This window comes from Notolepis coatsorum, assembly GCF_963971535.1.
Source record: "Notolepis coatsorum genome assembly, chromosome: 5".
Lineage (NCBI taxonomy): Eukaryota > Metazoa > Chordata > Actinopteri > Aulopiformes > Paralepididae > Notolepis > Notolepis coatsorum.
In genome coordinates, this window is record NC_140169.1 from 112374266 (window position 1) to 112395732 (window position 21467).

Below are 21467 nucleotides of genomic sequence, written 5' to 3' on the forward strand. Positions count from 1 at the left end.
AAAAAGGAATAACATAAAATAACGACAAACAAAACACAGGACTGCACAAACAGGATCAGCATCAGACACAGGGGAGGACAGAACAGTTATACACGAGGGAATGACGAGACAAGACACACCTGGGCTGATTACAAATGGGTACACATGGGAGGGAAACGATAAGGAACTACAAGACTAGGACAGGGAACTACAACTAGACATTACACATCACACTGGGAACACCTGATCAGGGTACAACACACACCCACACGTAACAATGTTGTTGACGTGTAGAGTCCTTCCAGTGTAAATGTAAATGGATCGTGCTGAGAAAGGACTCTACCAATCGACAAAATCACTGGTAAGTAGGAAATAATTTTGAACTTGCCCTTTAAGTGAATATGTACAGGCTGACTGAATGTACTTATTTCAGTGAGCCTCAGTCAGCTTGTACGGACAGGAGCGTGACACTTTGACTTTGCATTGGTTTGTGGCTAACTAGCTGGAGCTAGTATACAGTAAGGAACAGCATGGATCGACAACATCATTGGTAAGTAGGAAATAGGGCTATGGGGTTACAACATTTAGAACGATCTCCTTATTCTCTGTGGAGGACCCCAGCCTTGTATCCGGCTGTCCTGAATTCACCTGGTCTGCTTTCTGCTTGACTGTAATATTTGTCTTGAGTTGTCATGGTCTCAGCAGATGAGTTACACTGTGTAGTCGAGGTTGGAATGACCGGTGGGCTGTTGACTTTGCTGATGTGGGGGGGGGGGGGGGGGGGGGGGGGGGGGGGGTCTTTTGCTGTGTTGGTAATTGTTCATTGTGTTTCTGTTGTTGCATGAATTAGTAAGTGGGCTAATTGTTTTAATGCAATGGAGTGTATGTAGGTTTAAAAAAAAAACGTAACTGTTTACATCATGTTACCATTATGTAATCATCCAATTGGAGTATATTCTGCTTGTCATGTGCATGCAGTAATTTCATGTTCATTGGTAGCCTAAATGGTAGAGCAAATGCATGTGTATTGATGGCACTGCCAACTTGTGTTTCGGGATTGTGAGCCATCTTTATGCAGTGCAAGGTTAACCGTAGTTGGCTCATTGCCATCAGGTATATCGATGAAATGCACGGATCAGCTGTTTACACAGATCTATAGCAGGCTAAGATTAACCTGTTTTGAACGGAGTGCCAAAAGGGCAAACCAGGTCCTTCAAACGGTTCAATACTTCAACTGGGTCAAGGCAGATCAGGTTGCCCTAGCATCAAGTGTGTATATAAGGTTGTTTTGTTTGGACGCTTCAGTTGTATTAACTAGGCTGCATGTAAACATAGTCGATTTGTGTACTTGAATGAAAACGAGCAGGTCAACCTGTTTTCTATTTATAATTTTGTTGGGCTTTCTGTATTTTTCAACCATCCCAATTTAGTCGTTATGCCAATTCCCTTCCTGGTTGTTGTGCGCATTGCCCCACTGTCGGCCTGGGGAGGGTGTAGAACTACCACATGCCTCCTCCGATACATGTGGACGCTTCTTTTCACCTGACAGTGAGGAGTTTCACTGGGGGCATGTAACGCGTGCAGAGGTTCATGTTATTTCCCCCAGATCCCCTCCCTGCTGAACAGGCGCCCCGACCGACCAGTAGGAGTCACAGTTTACAACGACCAGGACACATACCCCACCGGCTTCCCACCCGCTAACACTGCCAATTGTGTTAGTAGGGACGACTGACCAAGCCGGAGGTACCGCTGACAGCTGGATTAGATCCCAGAGTCTCTGCGGTGGTAGGCGAGTGCTGCGCTACCCAGCCACCCAGGTCAACCTGTTGTCTATAGTTAGACTCAGTTAACAAGGTTGGGGGCTAAGCCCAGACCCTCTGGGGCCGTGTTCAGGGTGCACACAGGGAAAAAATAAACCTGGGGTCCCTGCTGTTCTGCCTATAACACTACTACCTGAATTTTATTTTATTTGATAAAGCAATAGTTTGAGCATCTGGTCTGTTTTCTCTGAGCAAATTTGACATAATACATCATCATTGAAGCTACAGATGAAGTGGGTTAGGGTGTCTTTTGGTTTGTCAATCAAATGGATATATTTTATGGTTCAGGACATTGGAGAGCTAATTTTATTATAAGAAATATGTTGGGGTGTTCCAAACAGGAAAACACAGTTTCCCTATAGGTAACTTTCGACAGAGGATACAATGGAGCTGTTGGAACCAAAATTGCACACTGGGAAATGCCTTTTTCTCTGCCTAAAGATAAAATAGTTGGCCATGCATGTGCAGTACCTTTAGTGGAAAAAATGGTATCAGCCACCATCTGGCCTGCGTATCCCAGCTTAGTCAGAAATGGACGTTCCTAGCCCCAAGATACGTGAACACAAAGATCAGGTGTCTTGGGAGGATTTTAGCAGTGTGAAGATAGAGCAAGGCAGCAGTTCAGCGAGGCAGCCGTTCTGCTGGCAGACTGTCCCTGGTGTCAGTCTTTACACACAGGCAGCAGCGAGGGTTGGGGGTGGTCGGGAATTCAATGAATTGCATTCCTGATGATTATAGATTTCTTTCCTCTGTCAGAAAGATTTTGGGCTAGTCAAAAAACATGTGCGACTAAAGTCCCAGAAGCCTGATGTTGCCACCATTGATGGTTAGACCTTGACAACATCTCGTCCTGGCCAATAACAGTTGAATAAAACTGTTATCGATTGTATCTTGCAAACCGTAACATTTGAGGTGTATCTTTTTATATATATATATATATATATATATATATATATAATATATATATATATATATATATATATATATATATATATAATCTGTTTTTTATTAACAACATTTATTAAACATAATTAAATCAAATGTATAGACAATTTAAAGTTTTTAATGATATCCTTCTGGCCACTGACTCTGGTGACTCCCTTATCCTCGTACTTTTGGATCTCACTGCTGCCTTCGACACAGTGGATCACAATATTCTGCTCCCCCTTTTGGAGCACTGGGTTGGCATTAAAAGCTCAGCCCTGGAGTTTTTCAGATCATACTTGTCTGAGAGAAGCTGTATCCTCCACAGCACCTCTCCCCTGCGGGGTTCCCCAGGGCTCAATTCTCGGCCAATTTTATTTGTGTTATATCTGCTCCCCTTAGGGCCTATACTCCGAAAGCATGGCGTCTCCTTTCACTGCTACGCAGATGACAGTCAGATCTACATGCCATTAAAAAGAAACAATAGCAACCTGGTGAAACCATTGTTAGCATGCCTTGATGATGTTAAGGCATGGCTGGCATTAAATTAAATGTCTTAAAGGAAAACTCCAACATTTTGGGAAATTAGCTTATTTAACATCTTCCCTGGAGTTAGACAAGAAGATGCATACCTTTTTTGTCTCTGTGCGTGCATTTTAGCTTTGGGAATAGACGCTCCGTTAGCATAGCTTAGCTTCATCACTGGAAGTGGGGGAGGGTTAGAGCCTTACAGTGCCTTACAGTGTATTGCAAGGTCTGACATTGACCAAACTTGATATGCATGACCTTGGTGGGCTCTAGGTCAACTCCTGAAAAGGGGGTCAATGTCAGACTTTGCAATCAAAAGTTAGGGGGCTAATAACCCTTGCCATAATTTCAGTGCGCCCCCTAACTTTTGATTGCAAGGTCTGACATTGACCCCCTTTTCAGGAGTTGACCTAGAGCCCACCAAGGTCATGCATATCAAGTTTGGTCAATGTCATAAGAGTTTTTTTTACAACTTACAAACCTTTTTTATCCCGTTCTGTTTTCGAAACTGTAATCCACGCTTTTATGACCTCTCGTCTTGATTACTGTAATGCCCTATACGTTGGCGTCAGTTAGGCCTCCCTCTCTCATTTGCAGCTAGTTCAGAATGCCACTGCCCGTCTGCTAACGGGAACACGAAAGCGGGAGCACATTTCCCCTGTGCTGGCTGCCCTCCACTGGCTTCCTTTGCGTTTTAGAATTGATTTTAAGGTTTTACTGTTTGCTTTTAAATGTTTGAACGGCTTGGCACCAGGGTACCTCTCGGACCTGCTGGAACCTTATGTCCCTCCCAGGTCCCTCAGGTCCTCTGACCAGCTCCTCGTGGCTGTTCCCAAGTCCAGGCTGAAGCTTAGGGGGGACCGTGCGTTCGCTGTGGCAGCCCCAAAGCTCTGTAATGAGCTGCCACTGCATGTTAGGCAGGCCCCCACTGTGCAGATGTTTAAATCACGCCTCAAGACACATCTATTTGCTCTGGCTTTCGGTGTTTTAAACAGTTTTTGAGAGACCTGCCTTTTTATGTGACATATTGTGTGCTTTTATTCAATTTTTATGTTTTTATGTTTTATCTTATGTTGTGGACTTGTACAGCACTTTGGTCAACTTTGTTGTTTTTAAATGTGCTTTATAAATAAAGTGTATTGGATTGGATCTACCGAATTGTTCTAATATTGATGTGGCATGTGGGATAGAGGAGATTTGGTCAGAGATATACAACAGAAGGTCATCTGCATTAATCGAAACTTTGTGATGTTGGAGGTGGTTTTGTCTGAGGAGATATACTGGTATCAATTTTGAGATATCCTTTGCCCCGGCCTGGAGAAACCAAAACGGGTAGATGATGCTATAGAAAGTCCTGTGGCCTGGAATCGAACGGCCGAGGGGATTCATACGTGTGATTGAGAGCTTGCTGCGCGGCTGCATGTGCCACATGCTCACACCTGGGGGCTGGTGTGATTGATCACTAGATATCCAAGTTATGTCATCCCAGGAGACAAACACACACACACACACACACACACACACACACACAGTTGTCACACACCTAATAGGCTGTCCTCAGGTACAATGTGCCACTGTGTGTTTGGTTCCTCTGAGCCCCAACAGTCTATACATAAACTAAGCCTACACACACACACACACACACACACACACACCGTAGACCTAGGGGACCCCATACTCCCCACTGGTGCAAGACTCGGAGGAGCCCTGTCGCATTGTGACCAACTCATTGGCCTCAAGCTGTCTACACACATGCGTGTGCAGACTGCGCACACACACACTCACACACACACAATCTAATGTGAGAGTATTGAGAGTGCTGCGTTACCATGGTGACAGTAGTGTGATGTCACAGCGCTCTGTCAGAAAGCGGTGGCAACAGTATTGTTGTTCATCCTCAAGGCGTCAGCTCTTGTAATGCTATACGTGACCATGCTATATGGGCCACATAGTCCCACATGTTGCAGTCCACGCACATCGCCCCGTGTCTGTTATTGTGGTGGTGGTGACGGTAGTGGTGAAGGCAGCTGCTGAAAGGCTCCAGTCATTTGCCTCCAGACTACAGGGGAATTATCCCAGCTAAGGCCCCTGAGACGTGCTGCCTTGTTGGGGCCAAACACAGGGGTCCACTGCTTGCTGGCGTGTTGGAGGGGGGCGGATCTAGGCCTGCACATTGACACAGGGCAGTCGGCACACACACACACACACACACACACACACACGCACACATAGGCATGCACACACCTATGTGCACACTCAAATGTAGACACACAGACTCAAACACATATTTCACACAGGAACACACACACTCCTATACTCTCTCACACACACACACTCAGTGGGCATACCCTATAGGCTTCGCTGGCATTTAGATGTATTTGGCACAATGAGAGCAGTCAAGACCAGGAGCAGGCTCTCTGTGGTCCGTCAGACTCATACTGAGTGTGTGTTCACTGGAAGAGAGAGAGAGAGAGAGAGAGAGAGAGAATAATAGGTATATGTTTCTGCTTTCATAGTGTGTGTGTGTGGTGTGTGTGTGTGCTTAGTTGGTGTGCGTGTTTGCATTTAAGTGTGCATGCGTGTTATTCCATGATTGTGCTTAGTGCACTTCCAGAGAGAAACAATGGCAGCTGATGGCTCGTGATTATATTTGAAATAAGAGAGTAGGTACACGCACACCACAGTCTTCATGATGTGCTGCAGCAAAACTGAAATAAGAAGGAGTACTGCACACTTTAATCACCCACGTTTCAACAGTGAACTGTCTTCATCCGGGTATCTACAGATCAGGCTGTTCAGACCAGCCTTGTTAACAGATTAGGCTGTTCAGACCAGCCTTGTTAACAGATTAGGCTGCTCAGACCTGCCTTGTTAACAGATTAGGCTGCTCAGACCTGCCTTGTTAACAGATTAGGCTGCTCAGACCTGCCTTGTTAACAGATTAGGCTGTTCATTGCTATTTATATTACATTATTATTATATGATATGATGTTTTTATTATTTTTATTTGTGGTTAGGAGGAGGGAAATGTCCAAGAGTTACCAAGCTCTTGATGTTAACCCATGATATAGAGCTGTGGAGCAGACAGGCATATGGGGGAATACTGTAGCTGCTGGTGTGAACAACCAGGCTACTGATCTACTGCTGGTCTGAACAACCAGGCTACTGCTCTACTGCTGGTGTGAACAACCAGGCTACTGCTCTACTGCTGGTGTGAACAACCAGGCTACTGCTCTACTCCTGGTGTGAACAACCAGGCTACTGCTCCACTGCTGGTGTGAACAACCAGGCTACTGCTCTGCTGCTGGTGTGAACAACCAGGCTACTGCTCTGCTGCTGGTGTGAACAACCAGGCTACTGCTCTACTGCTGGTGTGAACAGGGGGGGGACAGTGTCTCAGGAGGTAGATCGGAAGGTTCCCGGTTCGATTCCCACTATTCCCGGGCAACGTGTCGAAGTGTCCTTGAGCAAGACACTTAACCCCTAATTGCTCCCGATGTGCCTTGCATGGTTGCTTCCGCCATAGGTGTGTGAATGTGTGAGTGAATGGGTGAATGTGAGGAATTTGTAAAGCACTTTGGATAAAAGTGCTATATAAATGCACCATTTTCCATTTACCATTTAACAGCCAGGCTACTGCTCTACTGCTGGTGTGAACAGCCAGGCTACTGCTCTACTGCTGGTGTGGACAACCAGGCTACTGCTTTACTGCTGGTGTGAACAACCAGACTACTGCTCTACTGCTGGTGTGAACAACCAGGCTACTGCTCTACTGCTGGTGTGAACAACCAGGCTACTGCTCTACTGCTGGTGTGAACAACCAGACTACTGCTCTACTGCTGGTGTGAACAACCAGGCTACTGCTCTACTGCTGGTGTGAACAACCAGGCTACTGCTTTACTGCTGGTGTGAACAACCAGGCTACTGCTCTACTGCTGGTGTGAACAACCAGGCTACTGCTCTACTTCTGGTGTGAACAACCAGGCTACTGCTCTACTTCTGGTGTGAACAACCAGGCTACTGCTCTACTGCTGGTGTGAACAGCCAGGCTACTGCTCTACTTCTGGTGTGAACAACCAGGCTACTGCTCTACTGCTGGTGTGAACAGCCAGGCTACTGCTCTACTTCTGGTGTGAACAACCAGACTACTGCTCTACTGATGGCGTGAACAACCAGGCTAATGCTCTACTGATAGTGTGAACAGCCAGGCTACTGATCTACTGATAGTGTGAACAACCAGACTACTGCTCTACTGATGGTGTGAACAACCAGGCTAATGCTCTACTGATAGTGTGAACAACTAGACGACTGTTCTACTGATAGTGTGAACAACCAGGCTACTGCTCTACTGATAGTGTGAACAACCAGACTACTGCTCTACTGATGGTGTGAACAACCAGGCTAATGCTCTACTGATAGTGTGAACAACTAGACGACTGTTCTACTGATAGTGTGAACAACCAGGCTACTGCTCTACTGATAGTGTGAACAACCAGGCTACTGCTCTACTGCTGGTGTGAACAACTAGACTACTGATCTACTGATGGTGTGAACAACCAGGCTAATGCTCTACTGATAGTGTGAACAACCAGGCTACTGCTCTACTGCTGGTGTGAACAACCAGACTACTGCTCTACTGCTGGTGTGAACATCCAGGCTACTGCTCTACTGATAGTGTGAACAACCAGGCTACTGCTCTACTGATAGTGTGAACAACCAGGCTACTGCTCTAATGCTGGTGTGAACAACCAGGTGACTGCTCTACTGATAGTGTGAACAACCAGGCTACTGCTCTAATGCTGGTGTGAACAACCAGGCTACTGCTCTACCGATGGTGTGAACAACCAAGCTACTGCTCTACTGCTGGTGTGAACAACCAGGCTACTGCTCTACCGATGGTGTGAACAGCCAGGCTACTGCTCTAATGCTGGTGTGAACAGCCAGGCTACTGCTCTACTGATAGTGTGAACAACTAGACGACTGTTCTACTGATAGTGTGAACAACCAGGCTACTGCTCTACTGATAGTGTGAACAACCAGACTACTGCTCTACTGATGGTGTGAACAACCAGGCTAATGCTCTACTGATAGTGTGAACAACTAGACGACTGTTCTACTGATAGTGTGAACAACCAGGCTACTGCTCTACTGATAGTGTGAACAACCAGGCTACTGCTCTACTGCTGGTGTGAACAACTAGACTACTGATCTACTGATGGTGTGAACAACCAGGCTAATGCTCTACTGATAGTGTGAACAACCAGGCTACTGCTCTACTGCTGGTGTGAACAACCAGACTACTGCTATACTGCTGGTGTGAACATCCAGGCTACTGCTCTACTGATAGTGTGAACAACCAGGCTACTGCTCTACTGATAGTGTGAACAACCAGGCTACTGCTCTAATGCTGGTGTGAACAACCAGGTGACTGCTCTACTGATAGTGTGAACAACCAGGCTACTGCTCTAATGCTGGTGTGAACAACCAGGCTACTGCTCTACCGATGGTGTGAACAACCAAGCTACTGCTCTACTGCTGGTGTGAACAACCAGGCTACTGCTCTACTGATGGGGTGAACAACCAGGCTACTGCTCACACTAGAATGTTTGTTTGACCCTGGTCTGTTCCCGCCATAAGGGTCCTTAAATGTAGAAATATCCAGAGGATATCCAGATTACCACCTCTACTTGGTACAATGACGTATTCAATCCCTATGAACCTTAATGATGCTATAGGGTGGTTACTTGGAAAAAACTTGCGGAATCATGTAGTCAAATCAGACCTGATTCCATCTCCCTCTAAAACAGACCATACTCGCCCCTATTCCTAATTCCCAATTACTTGTCACATTAGAGCTGTCATATATCTAATTACCTGTAAATCTTATGTGGGGTAAAAATTAGCAGATAATTAAAAACACATTTTCAGAACAGTGTAGTACTATCCGTTGTGGTAACAATAATGATCTCCTTGCAGCTCACCTCCTGGAGAAGAACCACCCTATAGCCTCATTAAGGTTCACACGTATTGGAAAGGTCATCCATCCAAAGGTCAAGTACGAGGACACTGTACATCTACATCTTCATCTACTGTCTGTATGTATGAGGTCCACAATATTGATTGCATCACATCAGATAGTATATATTTGTACATAATTATATTGTTATAATAATAATGGTATTTATTATAAAGTATTTATGCTTTATATAGTATATAAAATATATACTTTATACTATTATATTATTTTGTAGTCAGCCTGCTGCAACTGGGAATGTGTTCCACTTGGTGCTGCACACATTATAAACACGTGACCTGAAGAGCCACACCTATGTGAACCAAATGCTCTTTAAAAACCAGTGCAAACGTTTGTATGGCAAATACCCTGATGAAGACAGTTCACTGTCGAAATATTGGTGATTTAAAGCACCTACATGGAGCTACACTGAGTGTGTGGTACTCCTTATCTCAGTGTTCATATGCAGCCAAAGCGAGTATAGTAGGGTCATGCCTGCCTGTTGCCGGCCCCTCAGTTGCTAGGGGCCGGGTGTAATAATGAAGACTCAGTGAATATCCCTCAGTTCCACTCTTGAATGGGCCCCCGCTGCAGGCTTCAAACTTTCCCACCCCGCCACCCCCTACTACCCAACACTCTATTATTCACCAAGTCACAGTTTGGCATCTAGGAAGACATCGAGAGAGTAGGGGGAAGTGTGTGGCAGAAAAGTTATGTCAGCTCTCGACACCTGGCTAGCTCACCGGAGACATAATTTTGAATGCTAATCAGTGAGAGAATGAGTGTCCATTTCCGTTGTTTTCCCAGAGACGTGTGACTGTGTGTCCTACTCGCCTCCTGTGCATTGACAGGCTGTATTGTCGAGTGGCAAAACTGTCTCTCCGCTGTTGTTAATGGCTTGCTAATGGCACACTACCTGAAAACACTCGCTTAATAGGCATGTATAAATCTTGGATTAGCGACTGGTGGTGCATGTGGTCTATAACGATTTAATTGACATTTACTAGCTAAGCATCCATTTTATAGCCCAATGACTAGTAGCCACCATAATAATAATAATAATAATAATAATAATAATAATAATAATAATAATAATAATAATAATAATAATAATAATAATAATAATAATAATAATAATAATGATAATGATAATGATAATAATAATAATAATAATAATAATAATTTGCTTTATTTGTATAGCACCTAACAGGCCAACTTGTTTATGGTTTGATTCAGTTTTAAATAGACAATAATACAAAGTGTAAGATAAAATAGACAGAGTGAAATAATGCAATAGTACAGTGCAATAAAATAGTAGAATATAATAGACATAAAATGAGCACATAAAGTGCAGACATATATATATATATATATATATATATATATATATATATATATATATATATATATATATATACATATATATATATACACAATGTACCATGGCTGTTGTTATGTTCTTTTTTCAAGACATTGTGAACTATTCTGTGTATTTCTGTTTTTGTGCAGTGTGTCATTCTCACCTGTGTGGCCTATATTGAGGCGTTTAACCACCTTTCACTACCACACTACAGACCGTCTGTAGTGTGGTAGTGAAAGGTTAACCTTCTGTAGTGTGGTTGTGAAAGGGCTAACCGTCTGTAGTGTGGTAGTTAAAGGGTTACCATTCTGTATTGTAAAGGGTTAACCATTTGGTAGTGTGGTAGTGAAAGGTTTAAAAGACATTTTCATTTGATGTGGTTATAATAATGATGGGTGTTCGAAAAGCAGGAGGAGTCCTGCGACTCAGGCTCATATTGTCTCTTTTGGGATCATTGATTCATCCACGATTTCAACATGGTTCAACTCCTTTCCAGTGAGGAGTCTGAGAGAGGGGAGAGGAGCTGGCAAGCTAAGTGAGTCGGATGGCGGTAGGAGAGTACCTCTCTCAACCAAACATCAAATAGACAGAAAGGAGGTCAGAAAGAGTGAGGCGCTGGTCTTCTCCTGACGATTGCCGGCCGATTTCATCATTGTGAAAACTTCGATGTGGCATGAGCTCATTGAGGTTTCGATATCAGTTTGGCCTGAGTGATAGTGATTTGAATATGTTCAGTAAAGCAGGGCAAGATTTAGTCTCTGGGGACTCAACTGGGACTTCTCCTCTTCCACACACACACACACACACACACACACACACACACACACACACACACACACACACACACACACACACACACACACACACACCACAACTGTGAGAATGCACTCTAGGAACTTGTGTTTTAAAGCCAGGTTTGCTAATTAAACTAAATGAGATTAGATTAAAATGTATTGTTATTATACAGTAGAAGTACAATACACCATCCAACCAGAGTGGATAAATAAATGCTCCAGAAATAAATAAATGCTCTTGACAAGTTGCCTCTTTACAAGTGCAAACTAGACTTAGTCGGTCGCAGTCAACAAGCACCTGCTAAGGGGTCGGACCCTTTAGCTCAACTGGTTAGTGTGGCTGATCCTATGGTCACAGGTTCAAATCTCTTTGTTACACAAGTCATTTTTTATTTCATTAATTTATTTCTGGAGCATTTATTTATCCACTCTGGTTGGATGGTGTATTGTATTTAATTTGAGATCAGTTGCAAATCGTTTCAGCGCTACCTGTTGAGTGGATCAGCATGGTGCAGATGCAATGCCGAACCATTGCAGCTGTTTTGCACATGGTACATTTTGCCACTGTTATGTTTACGCAGGCTGGTTCGCCAAAAAGCACCAAGGTTCAGATGCTCCAGAACGGAGCCGGAGCTTGAACCGGAGCCCTGCCGGTGTGAAAGGGCTATGAGACTATGGATTTGATTGAGGAAGAGGATGAGGAGTGGACTAAAGAGGAGGAGGATGAGGATGATGATGGTAGCAACGTTGATGATGATGATGATGATGATGATGATGGTGATGATAAACATAATGATGATGAAATGATGATGTAATGATAATGATGTTGATGTTGATGTTGATGATGACTGATGTTCAAAGGAAAACAGTACTAGTGATATTGTAAAGTGTATCCTCACCTGCTTCCTTAACCATAGACCGTGGTTAAGGGAGAAGAAGCATTTGGATTTGTTTGAGGCAAATTGATCAGAATTTCTTTAATGGATGTCTCCCTATCGACTATTCACTTTGGCCATAGAGTATGCTTTTGTGTCAGGTATTCAGGTATTTACCATTAGTATCTGCGTCAGCTCTTGTCAGCTCTTCATTACATTGCTCATCCTTTGTCATCGCTTTATTTACATCCATATCACATCACGATGGGTTCATGTCTCGATGTGGCTGCTAGCCATCGCCCCTCCAGGTGTCCGCATGGTATCCTCCACACGAGCTGTGTATGTATGCTGCGGCCGAGACTCAAACTCCATGTCCATCGCAACTTGGATGCTCGCTACTCCCCCCCCGCATTCCACATACGACCCCCCCCTCCCCCAATCGACCGTCCCGTCTTACCCCGCCCGCTGACCTTCTAGAGCCCCATATCAGTCCCTCCTCTGTTTTTCTCTTTCTTAGTTCCCCCCAACCTGACAGTCCCGCGGGGCAAGTCCCCCCTGGTGGTGTGCGAGGGTGACACCGTGGAACTGGAGTGCCTTGTTTCAGGGAAGCCCAAGCCCATCATTCTGTGGTCGCGGGCCGACAAGGAGGCGCCCATGGCAGACGGTGGCATGCAGACGGAGAGTTACGACGGCGTGCTGCGCATCGTCAACGTCTCGCGCGAGATGACGGGATCCTACCGCTGCCAGACCAGCCAGTACAACGGCTTCAACGTCAAGCCGCGCGAGGCCATCGTGGAGCTGATCGTGCAGTGTGAGTAGACGCTGGGGGACTGTGTCTGTCTGTCTCTGTCTGTGTGTGTGCTCTTACATGTTTTAATGTTATGTTACACGCTGTGATAATCTTAGATTTGTGTGTATTTTGCTTTTGTCCATGGACTTAAGTGCAGTTCATAGTACACACACGTGCCTTTGTTTGCGTGTTTGTTTCGCACGTGACATGTTATTACTCTACGATCCCCCTTACCCCCCACGCCCATCCAATTTACTTTTTCGGGGACACATGGTTTAAAATTAGTCCCGTCCCGCGGCGCCCCTGTCAGATCTTCAGAATGCAGAGGACACGCCCCCACAGGGAGAGAGAACACAGCTGCTGCTGAGAGGTAAGCTAACTGTAACAGAGGCACAAAGCTTCAGACAGCCTAGCAGCCCCAGTTATTAGGGTGTGTGTGTGTGTGTGTGTGTGTGTGTGTGTGTGTGTGTGTGTGTGTGTGTGTGTGTGTGTGTGTGTGTGTGTGTGTGTGTGTGTGTGTGTGTGTGTGTGTGTGTGTGTGTGTGTGTGTGTGTGTGTGTGTGTGTGTGTGTGTGTGTGTGTGTGTGTGTCAGAGACCTGCTTATATCCCCCGGCTTCAGACCCCCCGCCACTGCCTCCCATTGAAAAACCACACTCTTTCCTTGAGATGTCACATTCAAAGATAGCTTAACGGCTAATTAGCGGGTGGCTAATTTATTCCCGCCAGTATTCATTTGCATTCATTTATGTAGATTTGAATGGAATATTTGAAATGAAAGATGGGGACTCAAAGCTGTGTTACTCATTCAAGTGCTGGGCAAGTTTCTCAGCAGAGAAAAGAAAGGAGATGGAAAATCAGGGGGGGGGGTATTAAAGTAATCCATGCATGGCGCTGACTGAATGCCTATACCCTTCTCTCTGGCAAGTGTTTATAGGAAATATGAAACCTGATTCTTGGTGCCATAAACTCAGATCGGCTATTGTTATTGCCACTTAAAAGTTTCCACAGCTCAGGACCGACTGTTTCCTCATCATGTCCCACTTAGTTGGTTAAGCCGGCCTACACGTTGGGATGTGGTGGCCATTATCGTCCATGTAGTAGGTATGTAGCATCTACTGTATCTACACGTTGGGATGTGGTGGCTATTAGTGGACAATTCTGTTCCTCACATTCACCCATTCACTCATACATTCACACACCGACGGCGGAGGCAACTGTGCAAGGTGCCAATCTGCTCATCTGGAGAAATTAGGGGTTAAGTGTCTTGCTCAAGGACACTTCGACACACTGCCCGGGAGGAGTTTTATACAATTATAATGAATATTTTGACACTGAAACGTAAATAATAAAATATTATTCTGGTGCAGCTGCTGAGCTATATACTATAGCTAATGTATATTTGTTATTATGTGTAATGTCTCCAATAATATAATAATCTAAAATAGGTTCAGCAATCAGGATTGTTAGCCTAATTCAGAGAGATATAGAGAGAGAGAGAGAGAGAGAGAGAGAGAGAGAGAGAGAGAGAGAGAGAGAGAGAGAGAGAGAGACCCTCCCCTCCCTCACTGTAGGAGAAAGAAACCTCTCTGCTCAGAGGCTCCACTGAGCAGCTCCAGGATCAGTTGTAACTGTTTGGAACCAGCTTGGTTAATATTAGCAGCTAACGTTAGTTTAGGTCATCGAACTCTCACATGTGCTCCTAAATAATTTCCCCAGTTTGCTATTTTAGTCGCAAATGCGAGTGAAACGCTCGCACTGACATTTACGCATTTGTGCATATTGCGGTCAGAAAATGGTTTGTAAAAGTTAGACGTACATAGTACCTACTTACTGGTCACATAAGTCTGAATGTGTGCAAAACTGTGTTTAGACTTTTTGGATGTGTGTGAGATTTTGTGCAAGCTAAATCAGCATTGTTATTTTGGTCCTTTAATGAAAACTCTATTGTGTTGAATTTTGGATGAACGTTTATGTTGTGATGACAGGGCACATCAAAGCTCAGCGCTTTTGCCACATAACCGATACAGACAAACAGTAAACAACAACGTATTTAATCTTTGAGCCTGATGATCTTCCTTCATTAGGGAGACTCCCCAGGACCATAGCTCCCATACAGGGAGTGGGTTGGAGAAACAGATGTGCAAGTGGACGTTAGATGAAAAGAAGATCTTAATTTCCCACTGCAGAGCCGAGGGCTACATTGAAGTGTTAACAACACATGATCAAACTCAGTTGTTTACAGCCCAGCTGAATGTTCTCGACTTGCAACGAGATAATGAAAAGAAACTAAAATCACATGGGCCTACTGTCATTTGACTTCCCAATATAAGACTCAACGTCCTAGCTAGTCCTGTTGGGCTCTGTAGTGGAAAGCACATTAATGGAAATGTCATAACACCCTCGACATAGTAGGTGCATTTACATGGACCATAATATTCCACTAATAATCGGGATAATAGCCCGATCAGAATAAAAATGCCTCATGTAACCACCTCAATCAGAAGAGACTGGCCTGATCTGAAAGGAATTCTAAATCAGGTTGAGAGGGGTGGTGTAAACCTTTGATAATCCATTCAATAGGAAAATATTATTCTCTGGTTGGAATAAATATATTCTTTCTGTGCATGTTTGCCCCACGTGGGGGTAATATCTAAGCTCTTTAATTTAGTTTATTTATAAAAAAAATTACCCAGGGACAGTGCACATTAATCAACATCTTCATTTTCCACATCAATGTGAATGTGCCAGAATTAGCTAATGAGCTACTTTTCATCTGTATTCCCTGCCTACCATGCATGTCTTTATGGTGTGGGAGGAAACTGGAGTACCCAGAGGAAACCTGCACGCGAACACAGGGAGAACATGCAAACTCCACACGTATAGGCCCCCTTCGAACCCAGGACCTTCTTGATATGATATGATACATTTATGTATATTGCCCCAATCAACCAATAGCCCGGGGCGCAGCCCGGGGAAAAAAAGAAAAACAGAAAGACAGGAACAATACGAAAACAGAAAAAAATACATGCAGGCCAACCAAGCAGACAGAGAACGGACGGACATAATATATCAGTCATACTACAACACAAAACTAGCTCATGGATTTTTTATGGCGAACATGTGGGTTTTGAGCATGGTCTTAAAAGTCCTTAGAGTGCTTGCAGATTTTAAGTTTAGTGGGAGCTTGTTCCAGAATTTCGGCGCTGCGACTGCAAATGCCCGGTTTCCCTTCGTCATCAGTCTTGAGTGTGGGATTTTACGGCAGATTTGATTGTTTGATCTGAGGGATCTGGAGCTGGCTGATTGGACCAGGAGTTCCTTTATGTAAGCTGGGTCGAGACCGTTTATGGCTTTGTATGTGAACATGAGGATCTTGAAATTAATTTGTTGTTTTACCGGGAGCCAGTGTAGGGATGCAAGGACTGGGGAGATGTGGTCCCTAATCTTGGTGCCCGACACGAGCCTGGATGCTGCGTTCTGGCGAGTTGAAGGCGGTTGATGTATTTGTCTGCCACACCAGAATAGAGGGCGTTGCAATAGTCCAGTCTTGAAAATATGAGAGTGAGGATGACCCTCTGAAGGTCGCTGGGGGAGAGGAATGTTTTTATTTTTGCCATGGTGCGCAGCTGGAAGAAGCAGGACTGAGCCACTGCTTGCACTTGTTTGTCGAGTTTCAGCTCAGAGTCAAAAAGGACCCCCAGGTTTTTATCAGGGTGGACAGAGTGCCCATGCTGTTGGTGATCTGGGTGACAGAGGTGGATGTGCCGAACAGGATTATTTGAGTTCTGCTCTCATTTAGCTGCATGAAGTTTTGTGATATCCACTCCTTGATATTTCCCAGACAGTCGTTTAGTCGGGTTAAGCCAGTGGGGTCATCTCTAGTGAGTGGTAGGTAGATCTGTGTATCATCGGCATATCAATGGAACGAGATGTTGTGCCGAGTGATGATCTGACTGAGGGGGAGCATGTAGAGGTTGAAGAGAATGGGAGCCAGGATTGAACCCTGTGGGACTCCGTGGGTGAGGTTCGCTTTCTGGGAGGAGCAGTTAGGCTCACAGAGAAGGTTCTGTTTTCCAGGTAGGACTTGAACCAAGCCAGGGCAGTGTTTGTGATGCCCGCCCCCTACTGGAGGCGGTTAATGAGGATGGTGTGGTCGATCGTGTTGAAGGCTGCACTTAGGTCGAAGAGGACCAGTGCAGCACATTTCCCAGAGTCGGTGATGAGGAGTAGGTTGTTCAGTATCTTTACGAGGGCGGATTGTGACCAGCCAAGAAACCGGACTGGAATTTCTCCAGAATATTGTTACGGTGGAGGTAGGGGAGCAGTTGACTGAGGACAGCCTTTTTCAGTAGTTTGGACATGAATGGTAGTTTGGATATTGGTCTGTAGTTGCTGACATTTACATTTACATTTAGTCATTTAGCTGACGCTTTTATCCAAAGCGACTTACAAGTTCTGTACGACAAGTCATCAGGAAGGGTACAACTCTATCAGCTGAGTAACAATGTTCATCAAAGTGTTGCGTGTTACAGTGTAGGTTAGTTTATTAGGACAAGTGCATGCCAGTAAGGTTAGTTAGGGTTAGAGTTTTTTTTCTTTTTCTTTTTATATATTATTATTTCAGATAATGGTTGAAGAAGTGCGTCTTAAGTCGACGGCGGAAGATTGGACGGGTTTCGGCTGTCCTAACTGGGGTGGGTAGTTCATTCCACCATTGTGGGGCAAGGACTGAGAATAGGCGGCATCTCTTTGATGACCCTCCCGGGGCTTGGATAGGAGTAGGTCTGAGGCGGCCAGAAGATGCAGTGCGTAGGGGTCTTGAGGTTGTGTAGTTAGAGACCATTGACCGGAGGTAGGCGGGAGCAGTTCCCTTTGCCGCACGGTATGCTAGGTCGAGGGCCTTGAAGCGGATACGTGCAGCAATGGGGAGCCAGTGCAGGTCCCTAAGAAGTGGGGTGACATGGGCCGACTTCGGTAGGTTTGAGATCAGGCGGGCCGCTGCGTTCTGAATGAGTTGAAGAGGCTTGGTGGCCGTGGCCAGCGAGCAGTGCGTTGCAGTAGTCAAGGCGGGAGATGACTGTTGATTGGACGAGGAGTTGGGTGGCTTCTTTTGTCAGGAAGGGGCGGATCCTTCTGACGTTGCTCAGGAGGAATCTGCAGGTTCTGGTTGTCGCTGCGTTGTGAGCAGAAAAGCTCAACTGGTCGTCGAGGACAACACCAAGGTTCTTGGCGGTCGGGGATGCAGTCACAGCTGCATTCTCGACTGTGATGGAAAGGTCGGTCAGGGGGGAGGATTTGGCCGGCAGGTGGAGCAATTCTGTTTTGCTTAGGTTCCGTTTGAGGTGGTTGGTCGTCATCCAGGCGGAGATGTCGGACAGACAGGCTGAGATCAGCTCAGAGACGTGGATATCTGAGGGAGGGAAGGAGAGGAAGAGTTGAGTATCATCGGCATAACAATGATACGAGAAGCCATGAGATGTGATAATGTTACCCAGTGATTTAGTGTAGAGGGAGAAGAGAAGGGGTCCTAGGACCGAGCCCTGGGGGAGACCCGTCCGCAGGGGGCGGGTGGCCGACAGGGTCCCTCTCCATGACACTTGGTAGGAGCGGTCATAGAGGTATGATGTCAGCCATGTCAGCGCAGAGCCAGCCACTCCCATTCCTGCGTGGGCCGCGAGGATGATCTGATGGTTGACTGTGTCGAAGGCTGCAGATAGATCTAGGAGAATCAGGACAGAGGAGAGGCCTTTCGCTTTTGCTAAGTGAAGTGCCTCTGTGACCGCAATGAGGGCCGTTTCTGTGGAGTGGCCATTCCGGAAGCCAGACTGATTAGGGTCTAGGAGGTCATTCTGTAAGAGATAAGCAGTAAGTTGGTTGGATACAGCACGTTCAAGTGTTTTAGATTAAAAATGATCACAGTTCTGGTTTGCCTTAAGATGCAGTTTAAGATGGGTCTTGAACATGGAGTATGTAGGGCACTCTCTAATCACAACTGGTAGGCTATTCCAGTAGTTACCACCTTTAACAGAGAACACAGTTTTAGCAAAGGTAGTATACCGAAAAGGCACCTTACAGTCCCCTCTACTGTAATGCCAGTGTCTCCTTTTTGTTTAATGTCACTGCCTTTTTTTATTAGGCCTAGTTGTTGGCTACAACTTTGCCACAGTAGGCATTAATCACTTAATAGTTCAAATGTCTGTGTCCCATTCCCGTTTGCACATGCAGATACACGCACACAGTGGGCCAGTGACTTTGGTGGTATGTGCTATTGCACAGATGTGTGTCCCGTTCCCTTTTGCACATGCACGCACAGTTCAAATATACATTTATTAAAAAAAAAAATTGTTTTAACTCTGTTACTTGAAATAGTTTCATTGTGCTCCTAAATATTTTTGTGTGCTCCTAAATTTCTTTGTGTGCTCCAACATTTTTTCATTTATGTGTTCCTACATACATGTGCTCCTTGGGAAAAAGGTTAGCGTAGAGCCCTGCATTAGTGGCTATAGGAGGGTAAGAGAGATTAGCCGGGTTGCTAGCAAACTGGCGTGGATGGGTTGAATCTGTTCTGGAGGAGCAGATTGTGGATATAGGTATGAGACACATTGTGATGTCAAGGGTGGCAGGGAGAAAGTTGAAGGGAGTAGGGCGGAAGCGAGGTAGTAGAGAAATAGCAGAGTGGGAGGGAAAGGAAATTTTTTTGGAGTAGAGTGAAGGATAGGATTATGGTGTACTTAGCACTAGGTGGATCCCTGAATCCCTCTGCGGAAAACTCCAGGAAAACTCCTCTCGTTGTCCCTCTTCGCTTCGCTGACGCTAAGCCAGCAAGTCTTTAAATCACTAATTACTGATGAGTGACACCTGCAGCAAAAGGCCCATACACAGTGGCCACGCCTCCAGTTTCTGTCAGCTGGGTGAAACAAATTTTCAATTAACAATTTCCACAACACAAATTTGTCACACACTTCAGAATGATGTACACAAAGGCGGTTAGGTGGCCGAGCGGAGATTGCGTTCGTCACCAGCCCCGGAGCTGAGCTGGATTTGCCTGTTCGAATCCAGCTCACAGCTCCGGGGTTGTCACCAGCTTGGCTGGCCGTCTGCACTGATACAATTGGCTGTATCAGAGGGTGGGAGAAGCTGGCGGGGTGGGTCCGGGTCGTTGTAAACAGCGACTCCTACAGTTCGGTCGGGGCGCCTGCTAAGCGCGGATTGGACGTGAGGGGGATAGTGTGGTCCTCCCACACGCTACGCCCTCTCAATGAGAATCCGCGCTGCCAGGTGAAAAGAAGCAGTGATTGGCTGGACGTGTGTCGGAGGAAGCACGTGGTAGCCTCCACTCTCCCAGATGATCTGACTGTGGGGGGTAAGTGCGCAGCGACCAGGAAGGGACTGGGAATTGGCATACGACTAACATTGGGATGGGAGAAAAATCGGCGGAAAATGGAGGGGGAAAAAGACCAATAAAAAAAAAAAAAAAAAAGAATGATGTACACAAGTATTATTCAGTTAAATGATCCTACCTTCTCTGCTGTTTGTCATCAGAATGCTGAGGAGGGTGGGGTCTAAGTTGTTTTTTTTTAGGAGGGACTGGACTACTGCATGCTTAAAGGGAGATGGAACCGTAGCAGTAGCCAGTGAGCTGTTGATGATAGAGAGGATGTGTGGACTGACTGTGTGGAACACCTCCTTGATGAGGGAGGCGGGGACAGGGTCCAAGGGGGATGACACAGGCTTCAGTGAGGAGGCCAACTCGGAGAAGGAGGACATTGGGATGGGGCCGAAATTGGGGAGATTGGATTGCGCATCCCAGCGTTGTGGCCAGGTGGCTTGCTGTGAGGCAGCAGTGCTAACCACTGTGCCACCGTGTCACCCTAATTTGAAGTTGTTAAGTGATGTGAAGGAGTTTTCCATGGCTGTCTTTATTGGAAGCTTAGCATTAGCTAAAAAGATCCTTGAATGCCTTGTCGGTCAGTCCGTGTAGTGAATGTCCAACTTGTTCTTATATAACGATATCCAAATGAAGACGTGAAAATTGTCTGTTTTGACCATTTAGCATTTTCTCTCTGACTTGGACATTAGCACACGGACCATGGTTGAAGGTTGCTGGTCCCTGGCTAGTGTGGTGCTCCATCATGGCCGGCGGATGAGCAAGGATGAATGGCTTGAAACAGTGAGTTGAAAATGATGTACAGAAATATCGAAATTAACCCACGTATTCTGGGCACAGTATTTGAGTTTCTGTTCTTCTGTCTTAATAAGCAGCAGAGTTGGTGGTGATCGAGTGCAAGAGGGGCTAAGTGTATGCAAAGTATTTCTGAGCAAACGTGGTTTGTCCATGTAACCAGTTGATATGAAATGTCCATTCTGAAAGATTTAATTCGGG

At 45.5% G+C, this 21467-nt stretch overlaps 1 protein-coding gene across 1 annotated transcript in view; it reads left to right on the forward strand.

The window, feature by feature from the left end:
* Positions 1-21467, forward strand: part of LOC311228905 (MAM domain-containing glycosylphosphatidylinositol anchor protein 2) — a gene marked incomplete at its 5' end in the record, with an annotated part of 580884 nt that overhangs the window by 352100 nt on the left and 207317 nt on the right. Inside the window, one exon of the mRNA XM_084314863.1 lies at positions 12811-13104. Within this exon, the coding sequence (XP_084170989.1) occupies positions 12811-13104 (294 nt within the window). The remainder of the gene's footprint in view (positions 1-12810; positions 13105-21467) is intronic.